We start from the raw sequence: 19,927 nt of genomic DNA, 5'->3' as shown, positions 1-19,927 counted from the left end.
AGTTCAACTTCAACGCGGGTTCCGTCTATATTCTCCAGCTACATAGTAATGAAGAGCAACAACACAGCGGCACATATATACAAGCAGCAAAAGATCAAATCAATACATAAGTTAGTCCCCACAAGTCCATGTGTATGTACAGTCTATGTAGGTGGAAGCCGATGGGTAATCACGTCGGCTTGTAGTACACGGTCGTGAGGTATTTCTTTTGATACCGGGTCGTCGTCGCCACCGCCAGCACACCGTTCTTGATCGCGCTCGTCGACAAATGGTGGATCACGACGTGGCTGGGCACGGGGAGGACACTGGAATCATCGGCTAGGGGCGCGTCCGAGGTACCCGCGATCTTGGTCGAGGAGGTTTGGCCTTCGCGCCCATTCCAACGCGGTCCCGTCAAGCCCAGGGCGGCAGTGAGGTCGGTACCGCTGGCTGTTGTGATAGGAATTTCCGGCATAGGCACTTCCTCCTCGTCAACCTCGGCACGCGACATACGCATGTTCTGCCATTCGCGGTGACCACTGCGCTCATTGCGACTCGGGCGTTCCGACCTTCCAACGCGCCCGGTGCCGCGAGACGGGCTTCCACTCGGAGTGTGAGACGAGTTGACAGCGCGATAGTTAAGAATGAGTTTGTCCAGGTGACGCGGTAGACCGGGTGCTGGCGGGATGTTGGGCGCCGGTATGAACCCATCCACGACGATGCGGCCATTCTGATTCGAGTTGACGTGCGCCTGAGACTGCAGATAGACCTCTTCCTCCTGCGCAGCCCGTACAAGCTCCTCGGGAATCTCCGACGTCCATTTGGACTTGCTCCGCAGACGCGCCTCCCCATCTACCAAGGCTAGCTCGTATGGATTCTCATTTCCGTCGTAGTCTGTGCTCGAGCCGGCCGTGCTCCAGAACGAGTAGCCGTTCTCGTGTCGCTTAAGCGGAACATCCCTAGCGGGTAGGGGTAAGGGTGTCGGCAGGGCAGAAATGATAGGTGCCTCGGGAGGTGTGGAAATGCCAACGTCAACGTAGTTTGCGAGTGAGCCTTGATCGTCTACAGTCGTAGGAAGATCGTCGGCGACCCTCCACTGATCATCGACAAGGAAGCGGATATGGTGCGTTCCCGGAGTAAGAGGGATCGTCGTATGGAACACCTCCGGCGCATCTGGGCTGCCAAGAAGCGTCAGCAACTACACGGACCATAACCGGCGCGAATACGCACTCCTGTTCCATGGTCGTCCGCCCCTGCCAGTTATCGTCGCCTGCGCGAGCCAGAAGTACCGTCTTCCCGCCGCCGCGCCATGTTATCTTTGTCGGCTCGAGCACGAGTTCCTCAGGGGCACCAATGCTCGAGGGTTCCGACGCGATAGTGGGCAGCTGCGGCTTCGCCTCCAAGCCCACGGGAATTGTTGAGTGCACGATGGGCTCCGTCGCCTTTGAAAGCGGCGTCATCGCCGGCAGCTTCACCGAGGGGGGCGGCGGCTGGTACGCGCGCGCGCCATGGGGGGACGATGCACGCGAGGACTGCGCGCTTCGCTGCCTCTCCTCGCGCTCTTCCTTCGCCTGTGCATACCTACTCTGACTCGGCCGCCGCATGTAGTCCGGGCGCTTCATGGGATGCACGACGGTCGTCTCGAGCAGATCCGTGGACATGAGCTTGTTCACGGGGCGCTCCGTGGGCGTGTCGCTGTTCGGAATCGCGATCGCCGCGCTGCGCGGGGGCTGCCCCTTGGTCGGCGCAGAGTAGAGCGCGAGGCTCGCGAGGTCGGGGAGGTCGAGGGACTTCTGTTTGCGCATGGGGGGCGGGCGGTGAGGGGAGAGGGAGTCGAGCCCGTCGGCGCCGTCGTGGTCGCGCCTCCGGTGGCGGTCGTGGTTGGCGTGCGAGGCCGAGTTGCCCATGGTCCTGGTACAACGAGGGCGGAGGCGAGAGGGCGAGGCTGGTGCCCGAAGACGTCTAAGACACTTCCCAATGACAAGGCCCGCCTTGGGCGATACGTTCTAATTACGTACGGCTCCGGCGGACCGGCCCAGGCACGCGGGGGCTTGGCCCGGTCCCGACGTCTTGAATGTTGAACTTTCGCCCATGTAAGCGGAGCCCCAGTCCGGGGGCTGGACGACCCAACGGGAGCCCTGCGATTGCACTTCGAAGTCGAAGAAGACGGGGAGCGGGACGAAACAAGTCAAGCGCGCTAAACTCGATACGGTCCGCGCTCCCGTTCCCATCCTAGCTGCCGCTAAATGTCCGAAGTAGTGAGGTAACGCAACTACAGATACTGTACAGGCTAGTATTACACGATGATGCTTGGTATAAATCCGCAGGAAAAGAGATTAGAAATGCACTTCCAAAGCTTGCGAAGGGTTCGACTCGATGGGACAATAGGGACACTTCACCAGCCCTTGCGTCTTCGGCAAGCGCTGCAAACTGTCCTTTGCCAGCACATGCCCACACTGCAGCATCATCGGCGGGTTCGTCTCTGTCGCCTGCTCCTTCGACACGGGGCACGCAAAGATGGAGTGGTACCGGTTCTCTGGAGGCAGAGGTATCTCGATCTAGCAGCGAAGGTCAGGCGAGGTACGCCACCAGCGTAAAGTGGGAACAGCTTACCGGAAGTTCGTCCGCCTGACTCCACTCGCCCTTGCCTTCGCGCATGACCTTGCGGGCTTTCTCGATGCGGGATAGCGCCCCGCTGCCCCCGATGTCGCCCACCACGCGCAGCGGAACCTGCCGACTCATGCCCATGCTGGCGCAGTATTCCTTGGCAAAGAGCGGCGCGAGGTCGGAGTGCAGAGTCGGCGACGCAAGGTCCGCGTAGGGTGATGCTTGAAGCTTGCTCAATGGCAGGTAGGCGACGCAAGTCATGAGGCGCATGAACTCTGTCGAGTGTTCGGCGAAAAAGGGTCGCAAGTGCGTGTTGGCATAAGCTATAGCAGGCAGGGGATTTGGCGGGTCGGAGGAGAGAAGGATGCGGATGTATTGCGAGCGATGCAGGTTGAATTCAAGTGGAGACCGTCGCACGCGTAGGAAGTCTCGATGACTGCGTGTCCAGCTGTACAGAACGAGTCAGTAAAGAGAGGTATGAAGTCATTCTGGGAATGATCACATACTCTAAAGCTGGCCCAATGTCCGCAGCTCGCAAGGCTTGCAGGATCTTATGCAGATCAACGAATTTTAACCGTAGTTCGTCCGTTATTGGGAAGCCCGATTCCTGCACGAGTGTCAGTCTTACGATGGGCTTGATAATGATGATATGCATACCGCAATGAATGTCTCCGCCGTCTCGAATTGGCCTGTGCGCAGAAGGTGGACGACCACCGTACGGTCAAGTGCCGCCGCCGATTCTGGGGAAACAAAGAGACCTGGATAAGATGGTATAGACGCAGTGAATTTCTAGTCGATTGCTATTAGATACTCTCGTCGTATTACTGAGCAGTGTAGGCGTACCTTGTCGAGTGCCTTCCCTAGCTTCGAGACAGCGTTGTACACCTCCTTCTGACGGTCGTCGATTTCCTTCTTCCGTGCATCCACAGTGCGAGAGAGCGACTTGAGCGACGAAGCAGATATGCTCCCAGCTTCGCACTGCGCGCGGGCTTCGCGTAATGACTGAAGCAGCGAGTCCAGCGAGTCCGGTACAGGAGGGGCCTTCCCCTTCCCAGTCGGGGATGTCAACTTCTCAAGCTTGGCGAGTTCAGCAAGACATGCATCCATAGTTGAGTAACGTGTCGTGGACGAGTTGTCCGCCTGATTCGAGTTAAGAGTGCGGCGATGAAAGTCGAGAGCAAGCGAGACGCACGTGCGGGTGAGCGGGCCGGTGGGACCGCTGGCCGAGAACGATGCGATCGCTCTGATCGCATATTGTTCTTTTCTATATCCCTCGTCATGGCCAGGTTCATCGTCGGCGATGAACTGGGAAACTTGAAGACTCTCCGTTTTGCATTGGGACAGGAGGGGGACGCTCCTCAACTTAAAACTATCCATCAAGGGTCTGTAGAAGGCTCTACGCGAGCCGTACAGGTCCTCGCCGTGAATACGGCGGATAATGAGACTATAGTAAGGAGTCACCCTTCCGTGGTGTCAGGACACTGATGTGTATTGAAGTAAAGACTGCAACGGGATACTCTGATGGGTCTGCGGCACTCTACTCGATAGGGGAGGATGATGAAGTTGAGGCTCTGTCCGAATGGAAGGAAACTCGCTTCAAGCAGCGCTATGTCGGACTGGGGCTGCTTGGGTCCTCGAAGTACGTTCCCTTCTTCCTTAGAAGTAGCGGGATGCTGAAGTTCTGCTAGATCAGTGCTGTCTTGTACTGCAAACGGTGCCTTGCGGCGCACCCGCGCGGCGGAAGGTCAGGTCGAAGCAGATATCGCAGCTCTGCCAACGCGCCTCTGCGACTGGAAACTGGCCCCCAACGGCGATGCTTTTGCGTACGGAGGCGACGAGGTTGAGGTCTCTGTGTGGGACACGGAGAAAGCCTTCACCGCTCCGCCAGTCGTCGTTTCCAAGCCCGCGCCGCCGGCAGGCAAGAAGCGCAAGCGCAACGATGTCCTCCTTCCTGGCGAGATATGGCGGGCTAAAAATGTGTGTCTGAAATTGTTGTCTCGTTGCCGTTCACTGACACTGCTAGGTTGCAAACGACAACCTTGGCTTGCGGCAACCCGTACACAACACGTCTTTGACGTTTATCTCGTCAACAAGCACATCTGCTCACGATATCGTGGCTGGCACCCAGTACGGGCACGTACGTCGGTACGACACGAGGGCAGCGAGGAAGCCCGTAGCGGATTGGGATAACGTCGTCAAAATCGGGGGCGTGAGGGCCGTACAGAAGGGACTGAACGAGCAGTAAGTTAGAATTCTCACAGCAATAATCTCTACTGACCTGCCCCTGCAGCGAACTATTTGTCAGCGATGCGGGCTGTAATCTCATGTCTCTTGACTTGCGAAATGGGCATGTTGCCTACAGCTACAAGGGTACGATAACATATTATGAAGTCTCTGTCCACTCGCTTATGTTTTGTTAGGGATCGCTGGTGCTGTGGTTTCGATGGCTCCTGCACCTTCATTGCTAGTCAGCGCTGCACTGGATCGATTGGTGCGGATACATAGTACCTTCTCGCCGCAACTCGGACAGCAAGACCGCAAGGGCGAGGTCCTGCAAAAGGTCTTCAGCAAGAGCGTCCCCACTGTCGTTGCCTGGGATCAGCGCGCTGTACAGCCGCAGACTGCTCTAAAAGATGCTGAGGAGGCAGAGGAGAAGGAAGAGACGGATAGATTATGGGAGGAGATGGAGGACGCGGACGACGAGACTTCTGCTAGGAAGAAGCAGCGTAAATAGACCCGTTGTACGCTGTATCGATGTGCTCCTTTCGCTCGCTGGCAGTACGGCTTTCGACTGTCTGGATGTCCAAGTTCAACATGTCTCGTGAGAGTGATGGTTGCATAGACGCGATCACTGGGGAAGCCGGGCCGCGACTTGCTGAACGCCTCCATCGCAGCGCGAGCGGCGTTCATGGACTACTTTTCCAAGTTCCTGCGCCAGGGCACGCAGCTCGTCCCGCAGAAGCCCGTCGACCACGCCCTTGAATTCCACCGCTCATGGCAGCTCGTGCGCGTGCGTAGCATCACCTCAGCCAATGTCCTGCCGTGCCAACTCAACCCCCGCGTAGCACACCCTCGAGCACCCCGATGAGCGCCAGCTGCTGCGCGGGATACGCTCTACGGAGGTCCCCACGCATCTGCAGTCAATGGTGGACGCGCTCGTGTGGGAGACGACGCGGACGGAGGAAGGGTACGTCGCGACCGCGTGTCTGCGCGTGATCCCCTCGCTGACGCCTGTATAGCGGGACTGGGGCGTGTATGGAGTACCTGCTGAAGAATGGTGCGTCTACTCTGCGTCGTGACGATGTATATCTGACTGTAAAACGCCAGACGTCCTCGGCACCCTCGTACGACTGAGCGAGGCTGATCGCCCGTTTGGCATCCAGGCCGAGGTCCTGCGTGCCGTCCAGAACATGGTCGTGCTGCTCGATGAGCAGTTCCTAGTCCACTCCGCCGTCCATCGCGCTGTTCTGAGGCTCCTGCGCAACTGCGTCGGCGATGACATTCAGGAGCAACTCGATGGCAGAAACAAAGTAATGGGTGCAGCGAAGAACGCAGTGCGCGTTCAACCATCAGAATACGAGGAAGACTGTAAGCACTTCCACTTGCAATGTGCGCTTGTAACTCACCCGCGTAGTGGTCAACCTCCTCTGCATCTTGTGCAGTCGCATCCGCACCCACCGCGAACTTCTTATGATCTTCTTCCACGATAAGCACTGGTACCGCTCCGAACCTCTATTCGCGGTCGAGGAAGAAGATGAAGACGATGAAGAGGAAGAGCATGCGCAGAAACTCGCTGAAGAGGCGCAGCGCGCTGGCTCTCCGACCCCGTCTCATGGCACCTCTGGTCAGGCATCCTCTGTCACGAAGAAACCCGAGTACGAATTCTTGCTCTTCAACTACCTGCTTCGCTTCGTGCACAGAGAAGGACAGATTGGCGACTTCGCCCGCGCAGGTTTGCTCTTCCTCATGGACGTCGCTATGTCCCCTGGCGAGCGTACGGCAGGCGACGACAAGGCTGATCCCGTCTCCAATGCCGCAGTCGCGCTCGCGGACTACATCATCGACGGCGATTTCTCCGAGGTCCTTGGCGCTGGTCTCGGCGCTGTATACTCACTGCTACCTTCCAAACTCGAATTCCGTCTACCGCCGGATACTACTCCTGGAAGCGGTATGACAATTGGTGCAAGCATGCCCAACACCGAAGAGGAAAAGCAGGAACTAGAGGAACAAAGGCAGCGCTCGCGTGCGATGGGTGTGGAAGATGCGTACAACCCCGACTTCAAGGGCCAGCTGGACCACTTCCTCAAACTTCTCGAATTTCTTCAGGATGTTCTCCGCCGCAACAGCGCGCATGACCCAGACGTTGCGTCCCCTATGGGACCCGCTATCGTGCAGTCCATCATGGACGCCGTCCGGCGGATCTTCCTGGAGAACGTAGTCTACCCATCTGTGCTGGAGTGCTCGGACGCGGACGGCAGCGCGGTCGCTGTCATGTCCTACATCGAGGTCATGATTCGTACGCTGCGCGATGGGCAGCTAGGCGACTTGCTGGTCGACTTCCTGATCAGCGAGGACAACGACGATGTCGTGCGTCGCCCACGGCATCAGTCGACGATCGACTTGGACGCATCAGCGCCACCACAGGCGAAGTCGGCGGACAAGGCCGCGAAGTCGCGAAGGCGCCGGAGTACTGCGATGGCCCTTCTAGAGATGGAAGCACCCGACGCGCGCAGACAGTCAGAGTACTTCACCGCGACGGTGCGATTCACGCTAAAGGACTTGCTCCTCTCGAACTTGCGCTCGAAGTCGCAAGCGACGGCGACCTCGGCATTGCAACTCTTGCAGACCATGCTTCTGCAGCACTCGCAGCTATGTGTGGAGAAGCTGCTCATCGTCACCTCCGACCCTAAGGCGACTTCGTTCCCCTTCCCCTCACTGAATCCGAAAGCCATATCTGGCTCGCATTTGGACGATGATGAGGACCCCTTCAACCCGACATTCCGCCCTGAAGAGGACAAGGACGCCATACCGCCGTATCACCCATTGTTCTCACAACCCGAAACCACCTACGCGACGCACGAGCGCGAGATGGGGTTGTACATGACTTTGATTTCTCGGGTCGACCCGTCTCATAGCGGCGACGCATTTAGCACCGGCTACGACCACTATCTGCGCGATGCGCTCATCTCGATCCAGAGCCAGCCGGCGTACCAGCTCGACATCGACGAGGAGGCACACAGGAAGCTGAAGCACAAGCTGAACGTCAACGACCCCGTCATCTCCACCCTGCTCGAATCCCTCCGCAAATTCTTCTCCAACACGCCAGAGTACAACATGACACTGACGGGCGTGGTCGCGACGCTCGCGCATCATCCTGATCGCTCGTTAGCTGGCTGGCTCACCTTCGCCCACAACGAGCTGCCAGACAGCGCGAAGCAGGGTGAGTCGGTGCCTGCCCCGATGGACGATGGCGACGACCGGTCCATCGACTTCAAGGTGGAGAACGACCTCGCGAAGGACCTCGTCTTCCTCCCCGCCTCCAGCGTTGACGACGACTCACGCCCCGTGGTGCACACCATCTACCACGGCCTCGTCGCCCAGCTCGAGCGCTACCGCCAGGTCGTCGAGAACTTCGACCAGTACCTCCGCGAGCGGCGGCAGGGGCTGCTGTTCTCGGAGAACCTCTCCGACGCGCTCAGCCTCGCGCTCGAGATCTCGGGCGATCAGGTCGTGCCCGTCGTGCATCAGGAGCCCGTAAGGCAGAAGCAGAAGAAGCCGTCGACGGGGTCGTCGTTCGTGTCCTTCTTGCAGGATCTTACGCCTAGAAAGGTCAGGCCGCACAAGCCGAGTGTCTCGCAGGAGCCCATGACGCCTCCGCGGCGCGACACTGGGCCCTCGAACGTCTCGGCGAGCCCCTTCGGCCCTCACTACCGCCGTACGAGCTCGATCAACGTGGAGCCCTTCGTCGCGCCTGCGCCAACTTCAGGTCCCTGGACGCCCGCGAAGTCGTCGAAGACGTGGGTACCCGAGGACGAGGACGTCTTCACCTCCGGGTGGGGCGAGCGCACGGAGGCGCAGGCCGAGCCCGAGCAAGTCGACGAGGCACAGGAGAAGCCGCCGACGGTAACGCTGTCGCAGTTGTTGGACAATGTTGTTATTCTGGAAGAGAGCATCAAGGAGCTGGTGGCTGTCATTCATGCGCGGAGGAGTTTGGGGATAGACTCGGTTCGGTATCTGTAACGCAATGTCATGACTTGTATGGAGCATATACTTAGATCAAGGATGTCCTTATTATTCAATGAACTTGTCAACACCAAAGATAGCAAAGTGATAGCATAAGTGGGTACAGTTACAACGATGAAGAGCAAGAGAAACAAGGCTATGGTGTAAGGACCACTACCTCCGAGTCTTTCCCTTCGACCTCGGCGCCTTCTCCTTCGCACCTCCCTTTCCCTTCATCAGTCTGTCCTGTATCTTTGCAAACTCCGCATCGTCGATGTCAGGCGGGTCCGGGACGCTCTTTTGTCGTTTCCGCGGGCTGGCTTCCTCCTCCTCATCCGCCTCCGCCTTGCCTCTCTTCTTCCCCTTCCCCTTCGTCTTCGGCGGCTCCGTATACTTTGCGGCAAGGTCGTCGAGGAAGCTGCTGGACATGCTCTTTTGCTTCTTCTTCAGAATCAGCGCCTGCAGAGCGGATGTATCCTCCTCTTCGTCTGCAGCGGCAGCCTTCCCTTTGCCCTTCCCGCGTCGCTGACCTGTCTTGCCGCTGCCGTAGAACTCGTCCCAGACGCCGAGCTCCTTGGCCAGCTTCTCCGCCTCTGCCGCCTCCTTGTCGCTCTGCTTCTTTCGTACGAGCCGCGCCTTCTCGTCCTTGATGCTCTTCTCCCAGGTGGGTAGCTTGGGGATGTCGCCGGACGTGATGAGCTCGGTGATGATGCGCATGAATCGTGGCTCGTCGTCGATGGTGGAGTGGGGGATGTGGTTCATGATCTCGCCGATGTCGCCGTCAGTCTCGATGTAGGCGGCCTTGAGATCTGTGGTCTCTTCGGAAGAGTCTACCCAGCCGATTAGACCATGAAATTAGTAGTACAGTAATAGATCACGCACTCTGATACTCCTTCTTCATCTCGTCGAGCTTGCCACGCGTGACACGATCGAAGAGGTCCTCGAAGTATGCCTCCCAGCCATCCTCGTCCACATCGCCAAAGCCCTCGTCTGTAAGCCCCGTCTGGTCGTATCGCTTGCGGCGCTTGTCGTCGCTGAGCACCGCATACGCGAAGCCGACCTGCTGGAACTTAAGCGCGGCGTCTGCCTTGACCTTCTCGCTCGAGTGGGTGTGCTTGTCAGGATGGTGTACAAGCGCAAGGCGGCGATATGATTTTCGTATCTCCTCGCCAGTGGCGGTCTTCGTAAGAGAGAACACGGAATAAAGGTCTACTTCCTCCTCGCCGGGGAAGAACTGAGTGATTGGGTCGTCGCGGTCCATGATGGTTGGAGAGTGGCGCGTAGCGTGACGTGATTAAACGTGACGCGACGCGTTTACTCGGGCCGGATCACGGGACGGCGCGGCCATCTCCATCCTCCTACGTTCATCTCGCTCCGCTTATTCCAGGCCTGGAACAGCTTGGGTGATCATAGAAACCTCGCAACTGGACATGCAAGTCGAAAGATTTCACTCGACACTCGAGACTCGCAGAAAAGATTACCGGCTTCAAGTGCATGCACTGCAATGAATTCGGAGCGCCCAGCGCGAAACGACCGTTGATACGACCGCCGAACGCTGAGACGCCTTCTCCTGCGAATTAGCAACGTCCTTACCACGGAGCGCAGACATCCCGATGTACCTGCTGCCATTTGTATGGCTATCAAAGATCGTCTACTATGCGGCCTGTGTCAACTCAATACAATGCTACGGTGGCTCCAGTGCATGCCCCTTTCCTCTGCATCGTCCATATAAGACTCCGAACATGGCAAGCTTGTGCTCAAGTGTCTGGATAACTCCCATGTCGTTCCGAGCGGAACAGCCAATATACCATCCCTTAGACGCTCTCCATGTCTTTAATCTACAGGATGCCGTCATTCAGATAGGCGTCGAGCTTATATTTTACAGTGCGTAGTTTTTCCCCCCACTTGACTGTGCTCTGTGCGTCCTGACGCATCCCGCTACCAGCTATACAAACAACCCTTCTCATCGCCGCCATGAGGACCTTCGCGTAAGCGCGGCATCTGTCCTTGAAGCGAGCCCATCGATTCATCTGCATAGCCGGCGGAAAGGACAATCATGGACGACGTTGGCTGTCATCATCGCTCTTTTCGTGTCTTCGACCGTCGTCGTTGCCACGGATATCGCATTTTGGACCGTCCAAATTCCTTCGACAGTCCGTCCAGCTCGACATAAACCCCCTACGGAGTTGCTCTTCCGATTCAATATCATTCTAGTGGTTACCCGCCGCTGCATCGTAAGTGGCCGTCCTTCTTACTCGTTCGGCATGACTTGACAATATCTTTTCCAGTATTTGTTGAGCGATGCGATAGTAGTTTGGCGCGCCTGGGTCTTGTGGCCCAATAGCCGCCTCGCAAAGTCAATCTTATTGGCATGCATGTGCTGTAGCACAGGTCAGTCTGCTTTCAACTCTCGACGTGCAAGTCCCACTTAACTTTCCTATCTAGTCGGCGCCATCCTCAATGCCGTGTGGACTATCCAAAATGACCGATCCATCAATACGCTCCCCAGGATCCAATCGCTTGCCCTCACAGTTCCGCTATTGGGCACCAACATCATCGCGACGTCGCTAGTGGGTATTCAAGTGTGGTAAGTGCTTAATCGCGGCGTGCTTGGTGTTATTCGCTCAGGTCCTCTATCAGGTACTACCGCCGCGATATCAAGGGCTCCCTCGGCCTGTATACGCGCAAGAGCCAAGTAGAGAGGGTGCTCGTCCTGCTCGTTGAATCAGGTTGCTTGTATAGTCTTCTTTGGGTGCGTCGCACTGTTCCCGCGCCTCCGCCCCCGCCCTCAGTTCGTATCAGGCTGTCTACCTCACCTTCCTCCTCACGGCCGGGACGGGCGGCTCCACGGTGACAAACTACGTTGGCACTGCTATCCATAGCATCTCGGTACGTTAGTTGGGCTCCACGATGCGAAGAGCAAAGGCGCTCACGCTATCTAGGGAATCCATCCCATCGTCGTCGTTCTGGTCGTCATGCACGCTACCACCGCGGAGCACCTGATTGACACGGCGCAGGTATCTCATGCGCTACACTTTGTAGATACGCAGGAGGGGCGCATCGTGGGACTGAGTAGCGGGTGCATGGATCTCGGCGATGGGAGCATGGTGAATGGTGTTCTTGCACGGGACCACGTTGGTGAGCGGAGGGCTTCATCGGCGGAACAACGAAGCGCCCATGCTTCTGCCAGCCCGGGTCGTATAGATCAGGAGCACGAGGGCCCTATGATGACCTATGTATCTCGCTCGCGACGCTCCCTGTGCGACTGATCACATCTCGAGAGCAAGTTAGTCCATCGCTTCCTGCGAACATTGCGTCTGACCACTGATTCAAGTATCCAACCTTGATATACCTCTACGCCTGTCGAAGCCGCCATCCTACCCGTTACCATACCCAAGACCACGCTCGAAAGGCATTCAGGTAGGTTCTCCCGACTCAAAGTTCCTTCCTGCGCCCTTTCTTCAATGAAAGATCAAGGAGTTCGCGACCCTTATGGCGGCTTGCGTGACTTCTCCCGCGATATCACAACGTGTGACGGGTACCTGCCACACAGTCGTCTTTGCCCCCACGCGAAGAACGTGATCCATCTGCCCGTCACACTCGAAGACCAACTCATAACCTTGAGCGCATGCGTCTAGTGCACGAGGATCCCGCTGTACATGGCAGATCCGCTAGTGACGCTGAGCTAGTCCCTCGCTGTACGACGATCATCTACTATTTCGTGCAGGACTATATAATCTCCGTGGCTCCTCCGTACTATGCAGCAATCAAGAACGACCATGTCAGCGACCGCAAGCAATGTGCTGCAGCCCCACGATATCCGAGTGTTGAGGCATGTATACTATCAGACGGGCCTCAGCCTCCTCTTTTACGGTGTGTTCCATCGATTTTTCCTTGGTCCCGCGTTTCTGATAAATGAATGTACAGGCATGCAATCGACTCTCACTGTCGCCACTGTCAGTATCCTCGCGTACGTTATCCATATCTGGTTGTGAGTCTATAGTTGACTGACAGATATCCACTAGGACCAAGGAAGGGCGGTCGCGCTGGATGCTTGCCGCCATTGTCGCATTGTTTGTTAGCTCGACCGTCGAAGCGGCGCTCATGACAGTCTTCTATCCGCTGCAAATGCCTGGATGGCTGGGAAATTCTTTGTGGACGGGCGAGTTTGTGGCCTTCATGAACCGCATAAATGCTGCGATAGCTGTGTTCAAGCGGTTGAATGTACGTGCCGATCTCACCTGCTCTAAGCTGCTTGCTGATGTTACTGCAGTACATCATGAGCGACACGATCGTCGTGTGGCGGGCCTGGATATTATGGCCTGATAGTCGCTTCGCCAAGGGCGCGCTGCTCGTATGCATGTGCGGGAGTGTAGGTGCGTATCTGCCGAGTTAATAGGTAAGGACGACGCTAATGAAGTATTTTCGCAGTCGGCGCTGTCACTGATTGCGTGTGGATTCTCAAACCTATAGGGGTTTACCAAGTGTCAAACGCACGGACGTTAATGATCACGATTCCCCTCTTGCTCACCAATCTCGTTGCAACAACGCTGATAGGCGCTCGAATCTGGTTCGTACCGTCGCCATATGAGCCTCCCAACCTGACTCATATGGCAATAGGTGCTATCGTCGGGATATAAAGAGCGGACTCGGCCTCTCGAAGAGGACGCAAGTCGAAAGTGTCCTGTACCTACTGATGGAATCAGGCGCCCTTTACTGCATTGTTTGGGTGAGAAGTCTCCTACTTCGAGACGTACGACGCTAGGGAGCTTACTGCGCATCGCGTCGATTGTCTTCCTCGTCCTGAGCTACATATCAAGAGACGACACGCTCAGTCTTCTCCTGCTGACTGGCGTCGTCATCCATAACATCGCGGTGAGCGCCTTGGAATCCCCTGACGCCAGATCAGACTAATTCTTTCAGGGCATATACCCGACCATCGTCATCCTCATTGTCGCCTATGGAAGGAAAGCGCAGACGGAGCTGCGTGCGCAAGTATCCCACGATTTGCGCTTCGCGCTTTCACTTGATGTGCTCTCGGAAAGAATACACTCAAGCAACATGGGGATCGCCGCAGACAGCGTCAGCCTGTCTGTGCTATCCAATCACGACGAAGACCCTCAGCCAACGACATCGCGGAGCTTTGCTAACTCGCTACCGGGCTCGCCAGATGCCCAACCTATGGCGCGTGACTGAAGGCCTCTGAAAGGTATCTTTGAGGGTCGACGAGGACCCGAGGGTGCGTCCGTTTTTACTGGGGATGTTTTCTGTGCAAATGTCTAACGTACGCGTCTAGAATGGGTTTATACGAGTACCAGCGGTTCCATTTGCCTGTCATGTAATTTAAGAATGCCCATGGGACAACACAGGCACAGTTCACACCTTATTCTCGACCTTCAATGTGCTTCTCCCGTTGCAGGTCACGAGCCTTATCATATGCTGGCCCACTTCCATTGATGCTTGGGAGCGTCTAGGTGGAGAAGCTCGTTCTGATCACGGATCGCACCGGTTCCATACAGTGAACCATGTTACGCCAAGGTTGCTGTAACGCTTCGGTTAATCTTCCTGCAGTTTATTCTCACTTTACAGCTATCTTGGTACCCTTCCACCGACCTCTCAGACGTATATAAGACTCGCGGGTGGACGACGTTACGCCTTTCGGCATGACGACCACGACATACCACCCGCTGAGGGGTAGCGATTTGCATGATATCAAGTACATTTACAGTGAAACGGCGGTCGCCTTTGCGTTTTTTGGTACGTCCTCCGCTCGGCTTTTTTTCTACTCCTTTGCCGCAATGACAGAGGTCGACTAACTTCAGGATTGAAGGCATACAGGCTACACTCTCTATCGCTGCCGCAAATGCCCTGATGTACGTTCTCGCCTTGCGAAAGATACACTCATGCTGACAACGTCTGCTCAAAAGGGCGAGGCGAGGACGATCACGTTGGACGCTGGCCGTCATTCTGAGTCTCTTGCTCTTCTCACTCATCGAGCTCGTCGGCCATCTTGTTTATTATCTGATCCAATTCCCGGCGGGGTTTGGGACGTCGGTCGAGGATATCAGTGAGCTTCTCAACCGCTTGGTAATTTTGAACGTGGTGGCCGAGCGCGTCAATGTGCGTTGGCAGTCTATCTGCTTAGTGTTGGCGTCGCTGACCTTCTTCGTAGTATGTCTTGAGTGACGCGATTGTGATATGGCGGGTATGGGTTTTGTGGTCAGACAGCCTCGTCGCTAAGGGCGTCTTGCTGGTGTGCATGGGTGGAAGCCTCGGTGGGCCATCTATGCTTATAGCCGAGGGTGTTGACTCACGAAGCCCTGCGATTGTAGTCGGCGCAATTATCAATACTATCTGGACTGTACGCCCCGCTACGGCCTTCCAGACCGCGAAGTCTAGGGCTCTGGCTATCACCATACCATTTTTGTTCACGAATGCTGTTGCAATAATACTCGTCGGCCGTCGAGCATGGTGAGCAAATCCACTCGAATGCAACCGATACATAATACTGACGACGGTTCGACAGGATCTATCGTCGTAGCGTCAAGCAGAGACTCGGTTTGTCGACGAAGACCCAGATAGAAAACATCCTATTTCTTCTGCTGGAATCGGGGTCGATTTATTGCCTCGTATGGGTAAGTGCGCTTGTCCTTCTGTATATTGTTTCTGAGGCGGCGCAGGTCGTCTATCTCGTATCAGAATTCACTGCAGGAGCAGACACGTTCAATCCGGTGCGCATCGTCGGCACTGTCGTTCACAACATTTCGGTACGCTTTATGTGCATCAAGGATCCGCATCGTAAATGATTTCACAGGGCATCTATCCTACTATCGTCATCCTCGCAGTCACCCACATTGGCTCGACGCAGAGTCTGCTAGGCACAACACACGTCTCGCAAGACATCCGCTTCATCGACTCAACAAGTCACCCAGAAAGGACGTTCGGCGACAGCACAACAGACGCTGAGATATCTGGCCAGACGCACAGCAATGACGCTTGCAAGTCGGTTGAGTCGTCGAGCACCCGAGGACTGTCTGCCGCGGATCGCACCGAGCTGGAGCTGTGCGAAATCAGAAGAATATCGAGCGAGCGAGACAGCCTTAGGTCTACGGAGTTGACGACAAGGTGCGCTTCATCATTTCCAGAATCCCATCTGCATCTGCAGCTCATCCTCATCCTCAGAGACACCCTTGGCGAGGGTCTGTGATCTTGAAGACAATGTATAAATACACCGATATGTAATATACAGCTCTGTATGTCCATCCCCTTGTACTGCCCCTCTTTATGTACGCTCATACGACGTTGAACCTGACCTGGGGGTTCAAGGTAAGACCGACCTCCTGCCCTCCTCCAGTCGCCGGGCAGGTCGCAGAACCGAACACCATCTTGACATCGCAGTCATGATACGCGAAGCCAACGCCGTGCGGGCTGAAGGTATCGGCGCCGTGTGGCAGAGCTTTGCAATCGGCGTCATCCCTGCTACGGGGCTTGGAGAATGGCCGTGATGAGGGACACATGTCGCAGCGCGCAGACGCGGGACCGGAGAAGGTGCCCGCGCAGCAAGGGCAGCAAGCCTGGGCGCCCTCCCTGAGAGAGACTCAGAACGTACGCAGCCTGAAGGAACTGAAGGCGTACATGGAGTTAAAGGTGCCAGAAAGGCACGCCTTGCACTTCGATCGACCAGCCTGTTCTTGATACGTGCCAGCGGGACAGGGCATAGCGCGAATGGCGGCGAAGACGTTGATGTATGTGCCAGGCTCAGCCTCTATGCAGCTTCTCTGGCCAGCCTCTGGCGTACCACCGATGAGCAACGCACTCATACATGCAAAGTTCAGATAGTGCATACCTGGCTGGTAAGAGCCCAAAGCGCATGGTTCGCAGCTGGATTGCCCAGTTGATAACAGTCCGTTCGATGAGAATGTCCCCGCCGGGCACAGGCGTTCTCGAGGGAGGGCGAGTGCACTGCCTAACGCCAGAACGAACACAAGGAAGCTGGAGAGCATCGTGGAAGGGCGATCGCCTTGACTTTGCAGAACAAGAGTCAAGAATTCCAGGGAGCTGGCACAACTTGCGCGGGGTCGACCGAGAGTGGCAAGAAATCCACGCTAATTTCATGCTTAACCTTTATATCCCTCACCAATGACAGATGGATGCCGCCGCTGTCGCCGGAGCGAGCCTATCCGCGAGACAGTATAAGACATGCCGTCGCCGAGTGCGCACCCACGTCTTTTTCGGCGGGCGTCTCGACGATCTACTTCCGCGGAGGCTTTTATGGCCGCCGGCATTTCCCGGGAGATAACAGGGGTAATCATGAGTACAGTGGACTAGGCAATTGGGAAACGTACAAGTGTACAGGTCGTAGAAAGGAACCTAATCCAACTCCCCCTTCCCTGCCGCTATCAACTTTGCAGCGGCCTCCCGGACGCCATCGTGGCTGTGGTGAGCCAGCATCGTCACCTCCCACAATGCCGACGACCGACTGAGTGGGTCAACGAGCGTCGGGTCATCCAGCGCGGCGCCAAATATGCTCCCGGTGGCGGACAGTCCCGTGGCCACCGTGACCTTGCGCCCGCGCACGCCATCGTAGCCGCCCTCGTCGCCGCCGTCGCCGACGATCATGCCCTGCAGGCGAGTGTCGCGGACGGTGAAGGTGCGCACGACGTCAAGCGCTTGCACGGCAGCGGCCGCAGGGAGGACGAGGCAGGCGGTGCAGAGGCGTTTGGCGAAGGCGGGCATGAGGGCGCGTGGGGGAGGATGCTTGCTGAGCATGGTGAGGAGGAGGTTGGCGATGTCGTTGGGTGAGGATTGAATGCCATGGGCTGAGGAGTGCGGCGCGTAGGCGACGTGCATAGATAATGGGATGGTGAGGGCATATAGTCTGGTGTAGAAGTCGCTTAAGTCGATGTTCAAGGCCTCGCCTAATTGAGTGGTTAGCAATCGTGACATTGAATACGACGTCGGAACTGACCTTGCCCCGAAAGCAACTCGAAGGCGGTGTTGATGCACAGTAAACGAACGTAGAGGTCGGCACCATTCTCATGATCAGCGTCCTGCTCGCCAGCGGCCGGTGCGCCTCGACCGTCCACAATCTCCCGCAGCACGGCCATTAGGTCACGGAAGAATTCGATGTTGACGAGGTGGGCAAAACGAGCGATTCCACGCAGTGCTGCTGGCAAGAGCGGTGTATACGTCGGCTGCTTCAGTATGCGGAAGTATAGCACGAAGATCAACTTTAAGGTCTCCGTATGCTATTCCACGATATCAGCGACAGTGTCACGGAGATAAGCAAGAAACGTACCGTTGCTTGCCGCTCTTCCCGGTCAACAACCTCCTCCGCCTCTTTCATCTCCTTCTCAATCTCCTTGCGCTCCTTCTCGTTCTTGCGCGCCTTCTTGCTCAAATACGGCTTATCCCCCTTCTTGCCCTTCTTCCCTTTCCCCTTTCCCTGCTCTTGTTCCCGGTCCACGCGACTTTGACTCGCGCGCACATTCCCAAGCTCGCGCATCAAGCGCAAATTCGTCAGGCAGCTGAGCGTGTTCGGGTGCACCTGGAAGTGCTTCTCCTTCACCATACGATTGATGAGGCGGACGAACTCGAGGGAGGGCGTGCCGTACTGGTCAGCGCGGAAGACGGCGTTGATGGTGGCAAGGCAGAGGTCAGAGGAGGCGTCCCAGGATTTCTTGGAGAGGCGGGCAACGATGCAGCTCATGAGGTTGGTGCGGAAGTTGAAGTGGGTGACTTCCTTGAGCAGGGCGCACATAGACTGCAAGGCGACTTCCGCAAGTTCGGAGCGGGCTATATGGTGAATGTCAGCATTTTTGGAGCATTGACTTCAGCAGAAGCTCACCCTTGATCTCGGCTTCTAGGGCGCGCAAGTAAGCCTGGTACACGCCGACTAGGCCCTGCTCGTATTCGCGCTGGCGTGCGACCTGCTGGCTGACCTTCTCGGCCTTTTCCTTGTCAGTCAGGGCGCGTATCCGGTAGCCAGGGATGATGTCCTTGAAGACGGCAAGCTGAGATAGGATGGCCAATTTTCGGATGATGGGGTCATTGGGTACGGGCTCAGACTGCGTGGGGGTGGTGATGCTGGGCAGGGAGAAACTATGCAGACGCTTAAGCAGACCTAACTAAAGGAGAGGTCAGCCGAGAGACGAGCGGAGGGGTGGAGGCACGTACGCTGTTCTCCGGATCGGCTACAATGTCCTGGCAGATGCTGGCAATCTGATCTTTCGCCAGTTGTAGTCGTGCTTTACGCGACTTGGTGCTGATCACGTCGGCAACAGCCGGACGACCGAAGCGTGCGCCAGTCGAGACGTCTTCGACGTTGTGCTTCGGTGGAAGCTCTCGCTCTTCTTCTTCAGAGGACTCGTCTGTGTCTTCGCCGGATGACAGGGGTGCTGCGGGCTGAGCTCCAGTCTTCTGAACGCGTCCGTCCGCTAGTTTGATCGGAAGGCGCGAGATGGCGTTCGACTCCTTCGGAGGCTTGAAGGCTGCGCGAGGGGCAGCTTCATAGGGCATCTCAGCATCTGAGTCAGAATCCAGCACGTCTTCATCGTCTTCGTCGCTGAGGTCCCCTTCATCGTCAGGTACGTCGGAGCTCCAAACCTGGCCATCGTCCATCTCGCCATCAGAGTCGATGGAGGGTAGATCATCGTCGACGGCGACCTTGGGGCGCTGAGGTTTGTGTAGCTCGTGTAATCTCTGGGTCTCTGATTTGCTCCTGCGAAGGAGAGTCAGATGAAGTAAGGTGACGGATCGGGCGACGCACCGTGATATGGCTTTCGCATCGAGCGATGTCAGAAAGGTAGCTGCCTGGCCATAATTATCCAGCAGCTCCAAATTCTCCTCTGACACATCTCCATCGCTATCGTCGTTCGCAGTAGGGGGAAGGGGAACCGTCTTGCGCTCCGACGCCTTCACTTTCTTGGGCGCCTTCTCCTTACCCTTCTGGCTCAGCTTGCGCTTCTTCGCTGGAGCCTACGCGTAAAGTCAGCATCCCCTTCAGTTCCACAGCATGTCACGCACAATATTCGCCGGTGCTGAGCGCGCGGACCGCTTTTTAGTGCTGGGAGGCATGGCCGCAAAAGTTGAGCGCGTACCCGTGATCGAGTGTGTGATC

The 19,927-nt window shown here is 56.7% G+C and overlaps 10 protein-coding genes across 10 annotated transcripts; 5 read left to right on the top strand and 5 right to left on the bottom strand.

Annotated features, from left to right (window-relative positions):
* Window positions 1–2: 2 nt before the first annotated feature.
* Window positions 3–2,132, bottom strand: SCHCODRAFT_02605833 (uncharacterized protein). Its single transcript, XM_050344186.1, has 2 exons — window positions 1,210–2,132; window positions 3–1,157 (listed from the first exon to the last, which is right to left on the bottom strand). The coding sequence occupies exons 1-2, from the start codon at window positions 1,884–1,886 to the stop codon at window positions 170–172; spliced, it is 1,665 nt and encodes a 554-aa protein (XP_050202816.1). The 5' UTR covers window positions 1,887–2,132; the 3' UTR covers window positions 3–169.
* On the bottom strand, window positions 2,119–3,776 carry SCHCODRAFT_02605831 (uncharacterized protein). The gene is made up of 5 exons (XM_050344185.1): window positions 3,430–3,776; window positions 3,244–3,375; window positions 3,093–3,193; window positions 2,593–3,034; window positions 2,119–2,537 (listed from the first exon to the last, which is right to left on the bottom strand). Exons 1-5 carry the CDS (start codon window positions 3,691–3,693, stop codon window positions 2,316–2,318), a joined length of 1,161 nt encoding a protein of 386 aa, XP_050202815.1. The 5' UTR covers window positions 3,694–3,776; the 3' UTR covers window positions 2,119–2,315.
* Window positions 3,777–3,856: 80 nt separating this feature from the next.
* Window positions 3,857–5,400, top strand: SCHCODRAFT_02524608 (uncharacterized protein). Its single transcript, XM_050343504.1, has 6 exons — window positions 3,857–4,035; window positions 4,089–4,225; window positions 4,275–4,563; window positions 4,610–4,827; window positions 4,877–4,956; window positions 5,007–5,400. Exons 1-6 carry the CDS (start codon window positions 3,865–3,867, stop codon window positions 5,318–5,320), a joined length of 1,209 nt encoding a protein of 402 aa, XP_050202814.1. The 5' UTR covers window positions 3,857–3,864; the 3' UTR covers window positions 5,321–5,400.
* A 94-nt stretch (window positions 5,401–5,494) lies between these two features.
* Window positions 5,495–8,826, top strand: SCHCODRAFT_02482529 (uncharacterized protein; the record flags this gene model as incomplete). The annotated part of the gene is made up of 5 exons (XM_003035192.2): window positions 5,495–5,596; window positions 5,652–5,773; window positions 5,826–5,863; window positions 5,914–6,174; window positions 6,221–8,826. 5 exons carry the CDS (start codon window positions 5,495–5,497, stop codon window positions 8,824–8,826), a joined length of 3,129 nt encoding a protein of 1,042 aa, XP_003035238.1.
* On the bottom strand, window positions 8,605–10,086 carry SCHCODRAFT_02605822 (DnaJ-domain-containing protein). Its single transcript, XM_003036004.2, has 2 exons — window positions 9,691–10,086; window positions 8,605–9,638 (listed from the first exon to the last, which is right to left on the bottom strand). Exons 1-2 carry the CDS (start codon window positions 10,067–10,069, stop codon window positions 8,983–8,985), a joined length of 1,035 nt encoding a protein of 344 aa, XP_003036050.1. The 5' UTR covers window positions 10,070–10,086; the 3' UTR covers window positions 8,605–8,982.
* Window positions 10,087–10,782: 696 nt separating this feature from the next.
* Window positions 10,783–12,077, top strand: SCHCODRAFT_01187281 (uncharacterized protein; the record flags this gene model as incomplete). Its single annotated transcript, XM_003035193.2, has 7 exons — window positions 10,783–10,796; window positions 10,847–11,042; window positions 11,097–11,199; window positions 11,254–11,395; window positions 11,449–11,560; window positions 11,611–11,697; window positions 11,751–12,077. 7 exons carry the CDS (start codon window positions 10,783–10,785, stop codon window positions 12,075–12,077), a joined length of 981 nt encoding a protein of 326 aa, XP_003035239.1.
* A 510-nt stretch (window positions 12,078–12,587) lies between these two features.
* Window positions 12,588–14,140, top strand: SCHCODRAFT_01146212 (uncharacterized protein; the record flags this gene model as incomplete). Its single annotated transcript, XM_003035194.3, has 9 exons — window positions 12,588–12,681; window positions 12,736–12,778; window positions 12,834–13,032; window positions 13,082–13,184; window positions 13,240–13,378; window positions 13,429–13,494; window positions 13,560–13,683; window positions 13,732–14,047; window positions 14,105–14,140. 8 exons carry the CDS (start codon window positions 12,588–12,590, stop codon window positions 14,002–14,004), a joined length of 1,041 nt encoding a protein of 346 aa, XP_003035240.1. The 3' UTR covers window positions 14,005–14,047; window positions 14,105–14,140.
* A 244-nt stretch (window positions 14,141–14,384) lies between these two features.
* Window positions 14,385–16,144, top strand: SCHCODRAFT_02605817 (uncharacterized protein). The gene is made up of 9 exons (XM_003035195.2): window positions 14,385–14,565; window positions 14,639–14,681; window positions 14,736–14,928; window positions 14,981–15,083; window positions 15,141–15,279; window positions 15,335–15,443; window positions 15,489–15,575; window positions 15,623–15,933; window positions 15,991–16,144. Exons 1-9 carry the CDS (start codon window positions 14,472–14,474, stop codon window positions 16,013–16,015), a joined length of 1,104 nt encoding a protein of 367 aa, XP_003035241.1. The 5' UTR covers window positions 14,385–14,471; the 3' UTR covers window positions 16,016–16,144.
* SCHCODRAFT_02017612 (uncharacterized protein) lies at window positions 16,058–17,117 on the bottom strand. Its single transcript, XM_050341537.1, has 3 exons — window positions 16,655–17,117; window positions 16,444–16,597; window positions 16,058–16,395 (listed from the first exon to the last, which is right to left on the bottom strand). Exons 1-3 carry the CDS (start codon window positions 16,809–16,811, stop codon window positions 16,101–16,103), a joined length of 606 nt encoding a protein of 201 aa, XP_050202813.1. The 5' UTR covers window positions 16,812–17,117; the 3' UTR covers window positions 16,058–16,100.
* SCHCODRAFT_02605814 (NOC3p-domain-containing protein) lies at window positions 17,053–19,904 on the bottom strand. The gene is made up of 7 exons (XM_003036005.2): window positions 19,834–19,904; window positions 19,577–19,785; window positions 18,985–19,528; window positions 18,656–18,935; window positions 18,107–18,603; window positions 17,777–18,056; window positions 17,053–17,726 (listed from the first exon to the last, which is right to left on the bottom strand). Exons 1-7 carry the CDS (start codon window positions 19,882–19,884, stop codon window positions 17,179–17,181), a joined length of 2,409 nt encoding a protein of 802 aa, XP_003036051.1. The 5' UTR covers window positions 19,885–19,904; the 3' UTR covers window positions 17,053–17,178.
* Window positions 19,905–19,927: the final 23 nt, after the last annotated feature.

Source organism: Schizophyllum commune, assembly GCF_000143185.2.
Source record: "Schizophyllum commune H4-8 unplaced genomic scaffold SCHCOscaffold_1, whole genome shotgun sequence".
Classification (NCBI taxonomy): Eukaryota; Fungi; Basidiomycota; class Agaricomycetes; order Agaricales; family Schizophyllaceae; genus Schizophyllum; species Schizophyllum commune.
This window is presented reverse-complemented; position numbering and strand designations above follow the sequence as displayed.

Bases quoted from the DNA above. Each gene is read 5' to 3' on its own strand.
- SCHCODRAFT_02605833 (XM_050344186.1), bottom strand. From the start codon at position 1,886: ATGGGCAACTCGGCCTCGCACGCCAACCACGACCGCCACCGGAGGCGC. The intron at 1,158-1,209 runs GTGCGTATTCGC...GCTTCTTGGCAG, and splicing joins CGGACGACCATGGAACAGGA to CCCAGATGCGCCGGAGGTGT.
- SCHCODRAFT_02524608 (XM_050343504.1), top strand. From the start codon at position 3,865: ATGGCCAGGTTCATCGTCGGCGATGAACTGGGAAACTTGAAGACTCTC. The intron at 4,226-4,274 runs GTACGTTCCCTT...AAGTTCTGCTAG, and splicing joins GGGCTGCTTGGGTCCTCGAA to ATCAGTGCTGTCTTGTACTG. The intron at 4,564-4,609 runs GTGTGTCTGAAA...TGACACTGCTAG, and splicing joins AGATATGGCGGGCTAAAAAT to GTTGCAAACGACAACCTTGG.
- SCHCODRAFT_02605817 (XM_003035195.2), top strand. From the start codon at position 14,472: ATGACGACCACGACATACCACCCGCTGAGGGGTAGCGATTTGCATGAT. The intron at 14,682-14,735 runs GTACGTTCTCGC...TCTGCTCAAAAG, and splicing joins GCTGCCGCAAATGCCCTGAT to GGCGAGGCGAGGACGATCAC. The intron at 15,934-15,990 runs GTGCGCTTCATC...CCTCATCCTCAG, and splicing joins TCTACGGAGTTGACGACAAG to AGACACCCTTGGCGAGGGTC.
- SCHCODRAFT_02605822 (XM_003036004.2), bottom strand. From the start codon at position 10,069: ATGGACCGCGACGACCCAATCACTCAGTTCTTCCCCGGCGAGGAGGAA. The intron at 9,639-9,690 runs GTGCGTGATCTA...TCGGCTGGGTAG, and splicing joins GATGAAGAAGGAGTATCAGA to ACTCTTCCGAAGAGACCACA.
- SCHCODRAFT_02605831 (XM_050344185.1), bottom strand. From the start codon at position 3,693: ATGGATGCATGTCTTGCTGAACTCGCCAAGCTTGAGAAGTTGACATCC. The intron at 3,194-3,243 runs GTATGCATATCA...ACACTCGTGCAG, and splicing joins CGGCGGAGACATTCATTGCG to GAATCGGGCTTCCCAATAAC. The intron at 2,538-2,592 runs GTAAGCTGTTCC...CTTCGCTGCTAG, and splicing joins GTCAGGCGGACGAACTTCCG to ATCGAGATACCTCTGCCTCC.
- SCHCODRAFT_02017612 (XM_050341537.1), bottom strand. From the start codon at position 16,811: ATGCTCTCCAGCTTCCTTGTGTTCGTTCTGGCGTTAGGCAGTGCACTC. The intron at 16,598-16,654 runs GTATGCACTATC...GTGGTACGCCAG, and splicing joins TTTGGGCTCTTACCAGCCAG to AGGCTGGCCAGAGAAGCTGC. The intron at 16,396-16,443 runs GTACGCCTTCAG...AGTCTCTCTCAG, and splicing joins TCTGGCACCTTTAACTCCAT to GGAGGGCGCCCAGGCTTGCT.
- SCHCODRAFT_02605814 (XM_003036005.2), bottom strand. From the start codon at position 19,884: ATGCCTCCCAGCACTAAAAAGCGGTCCGCGCGCTCAGCACCGGCGAAT. The intron at 19,529-19,576 runs GTGCGTCGCCCG...TCTCCTTCGCAG, and splicing joins GATGCGAAAGCCATATCACG to GAGCAAATCAGAGACCCAGA. The intron at 18,936-18,984 runs GTACGTGCCTCC...CCTCTCCTTTAG, and splicing joins TAGCCGATCCGGAGAACAGC to TTAGGTCTGCTTAAGCGTCT.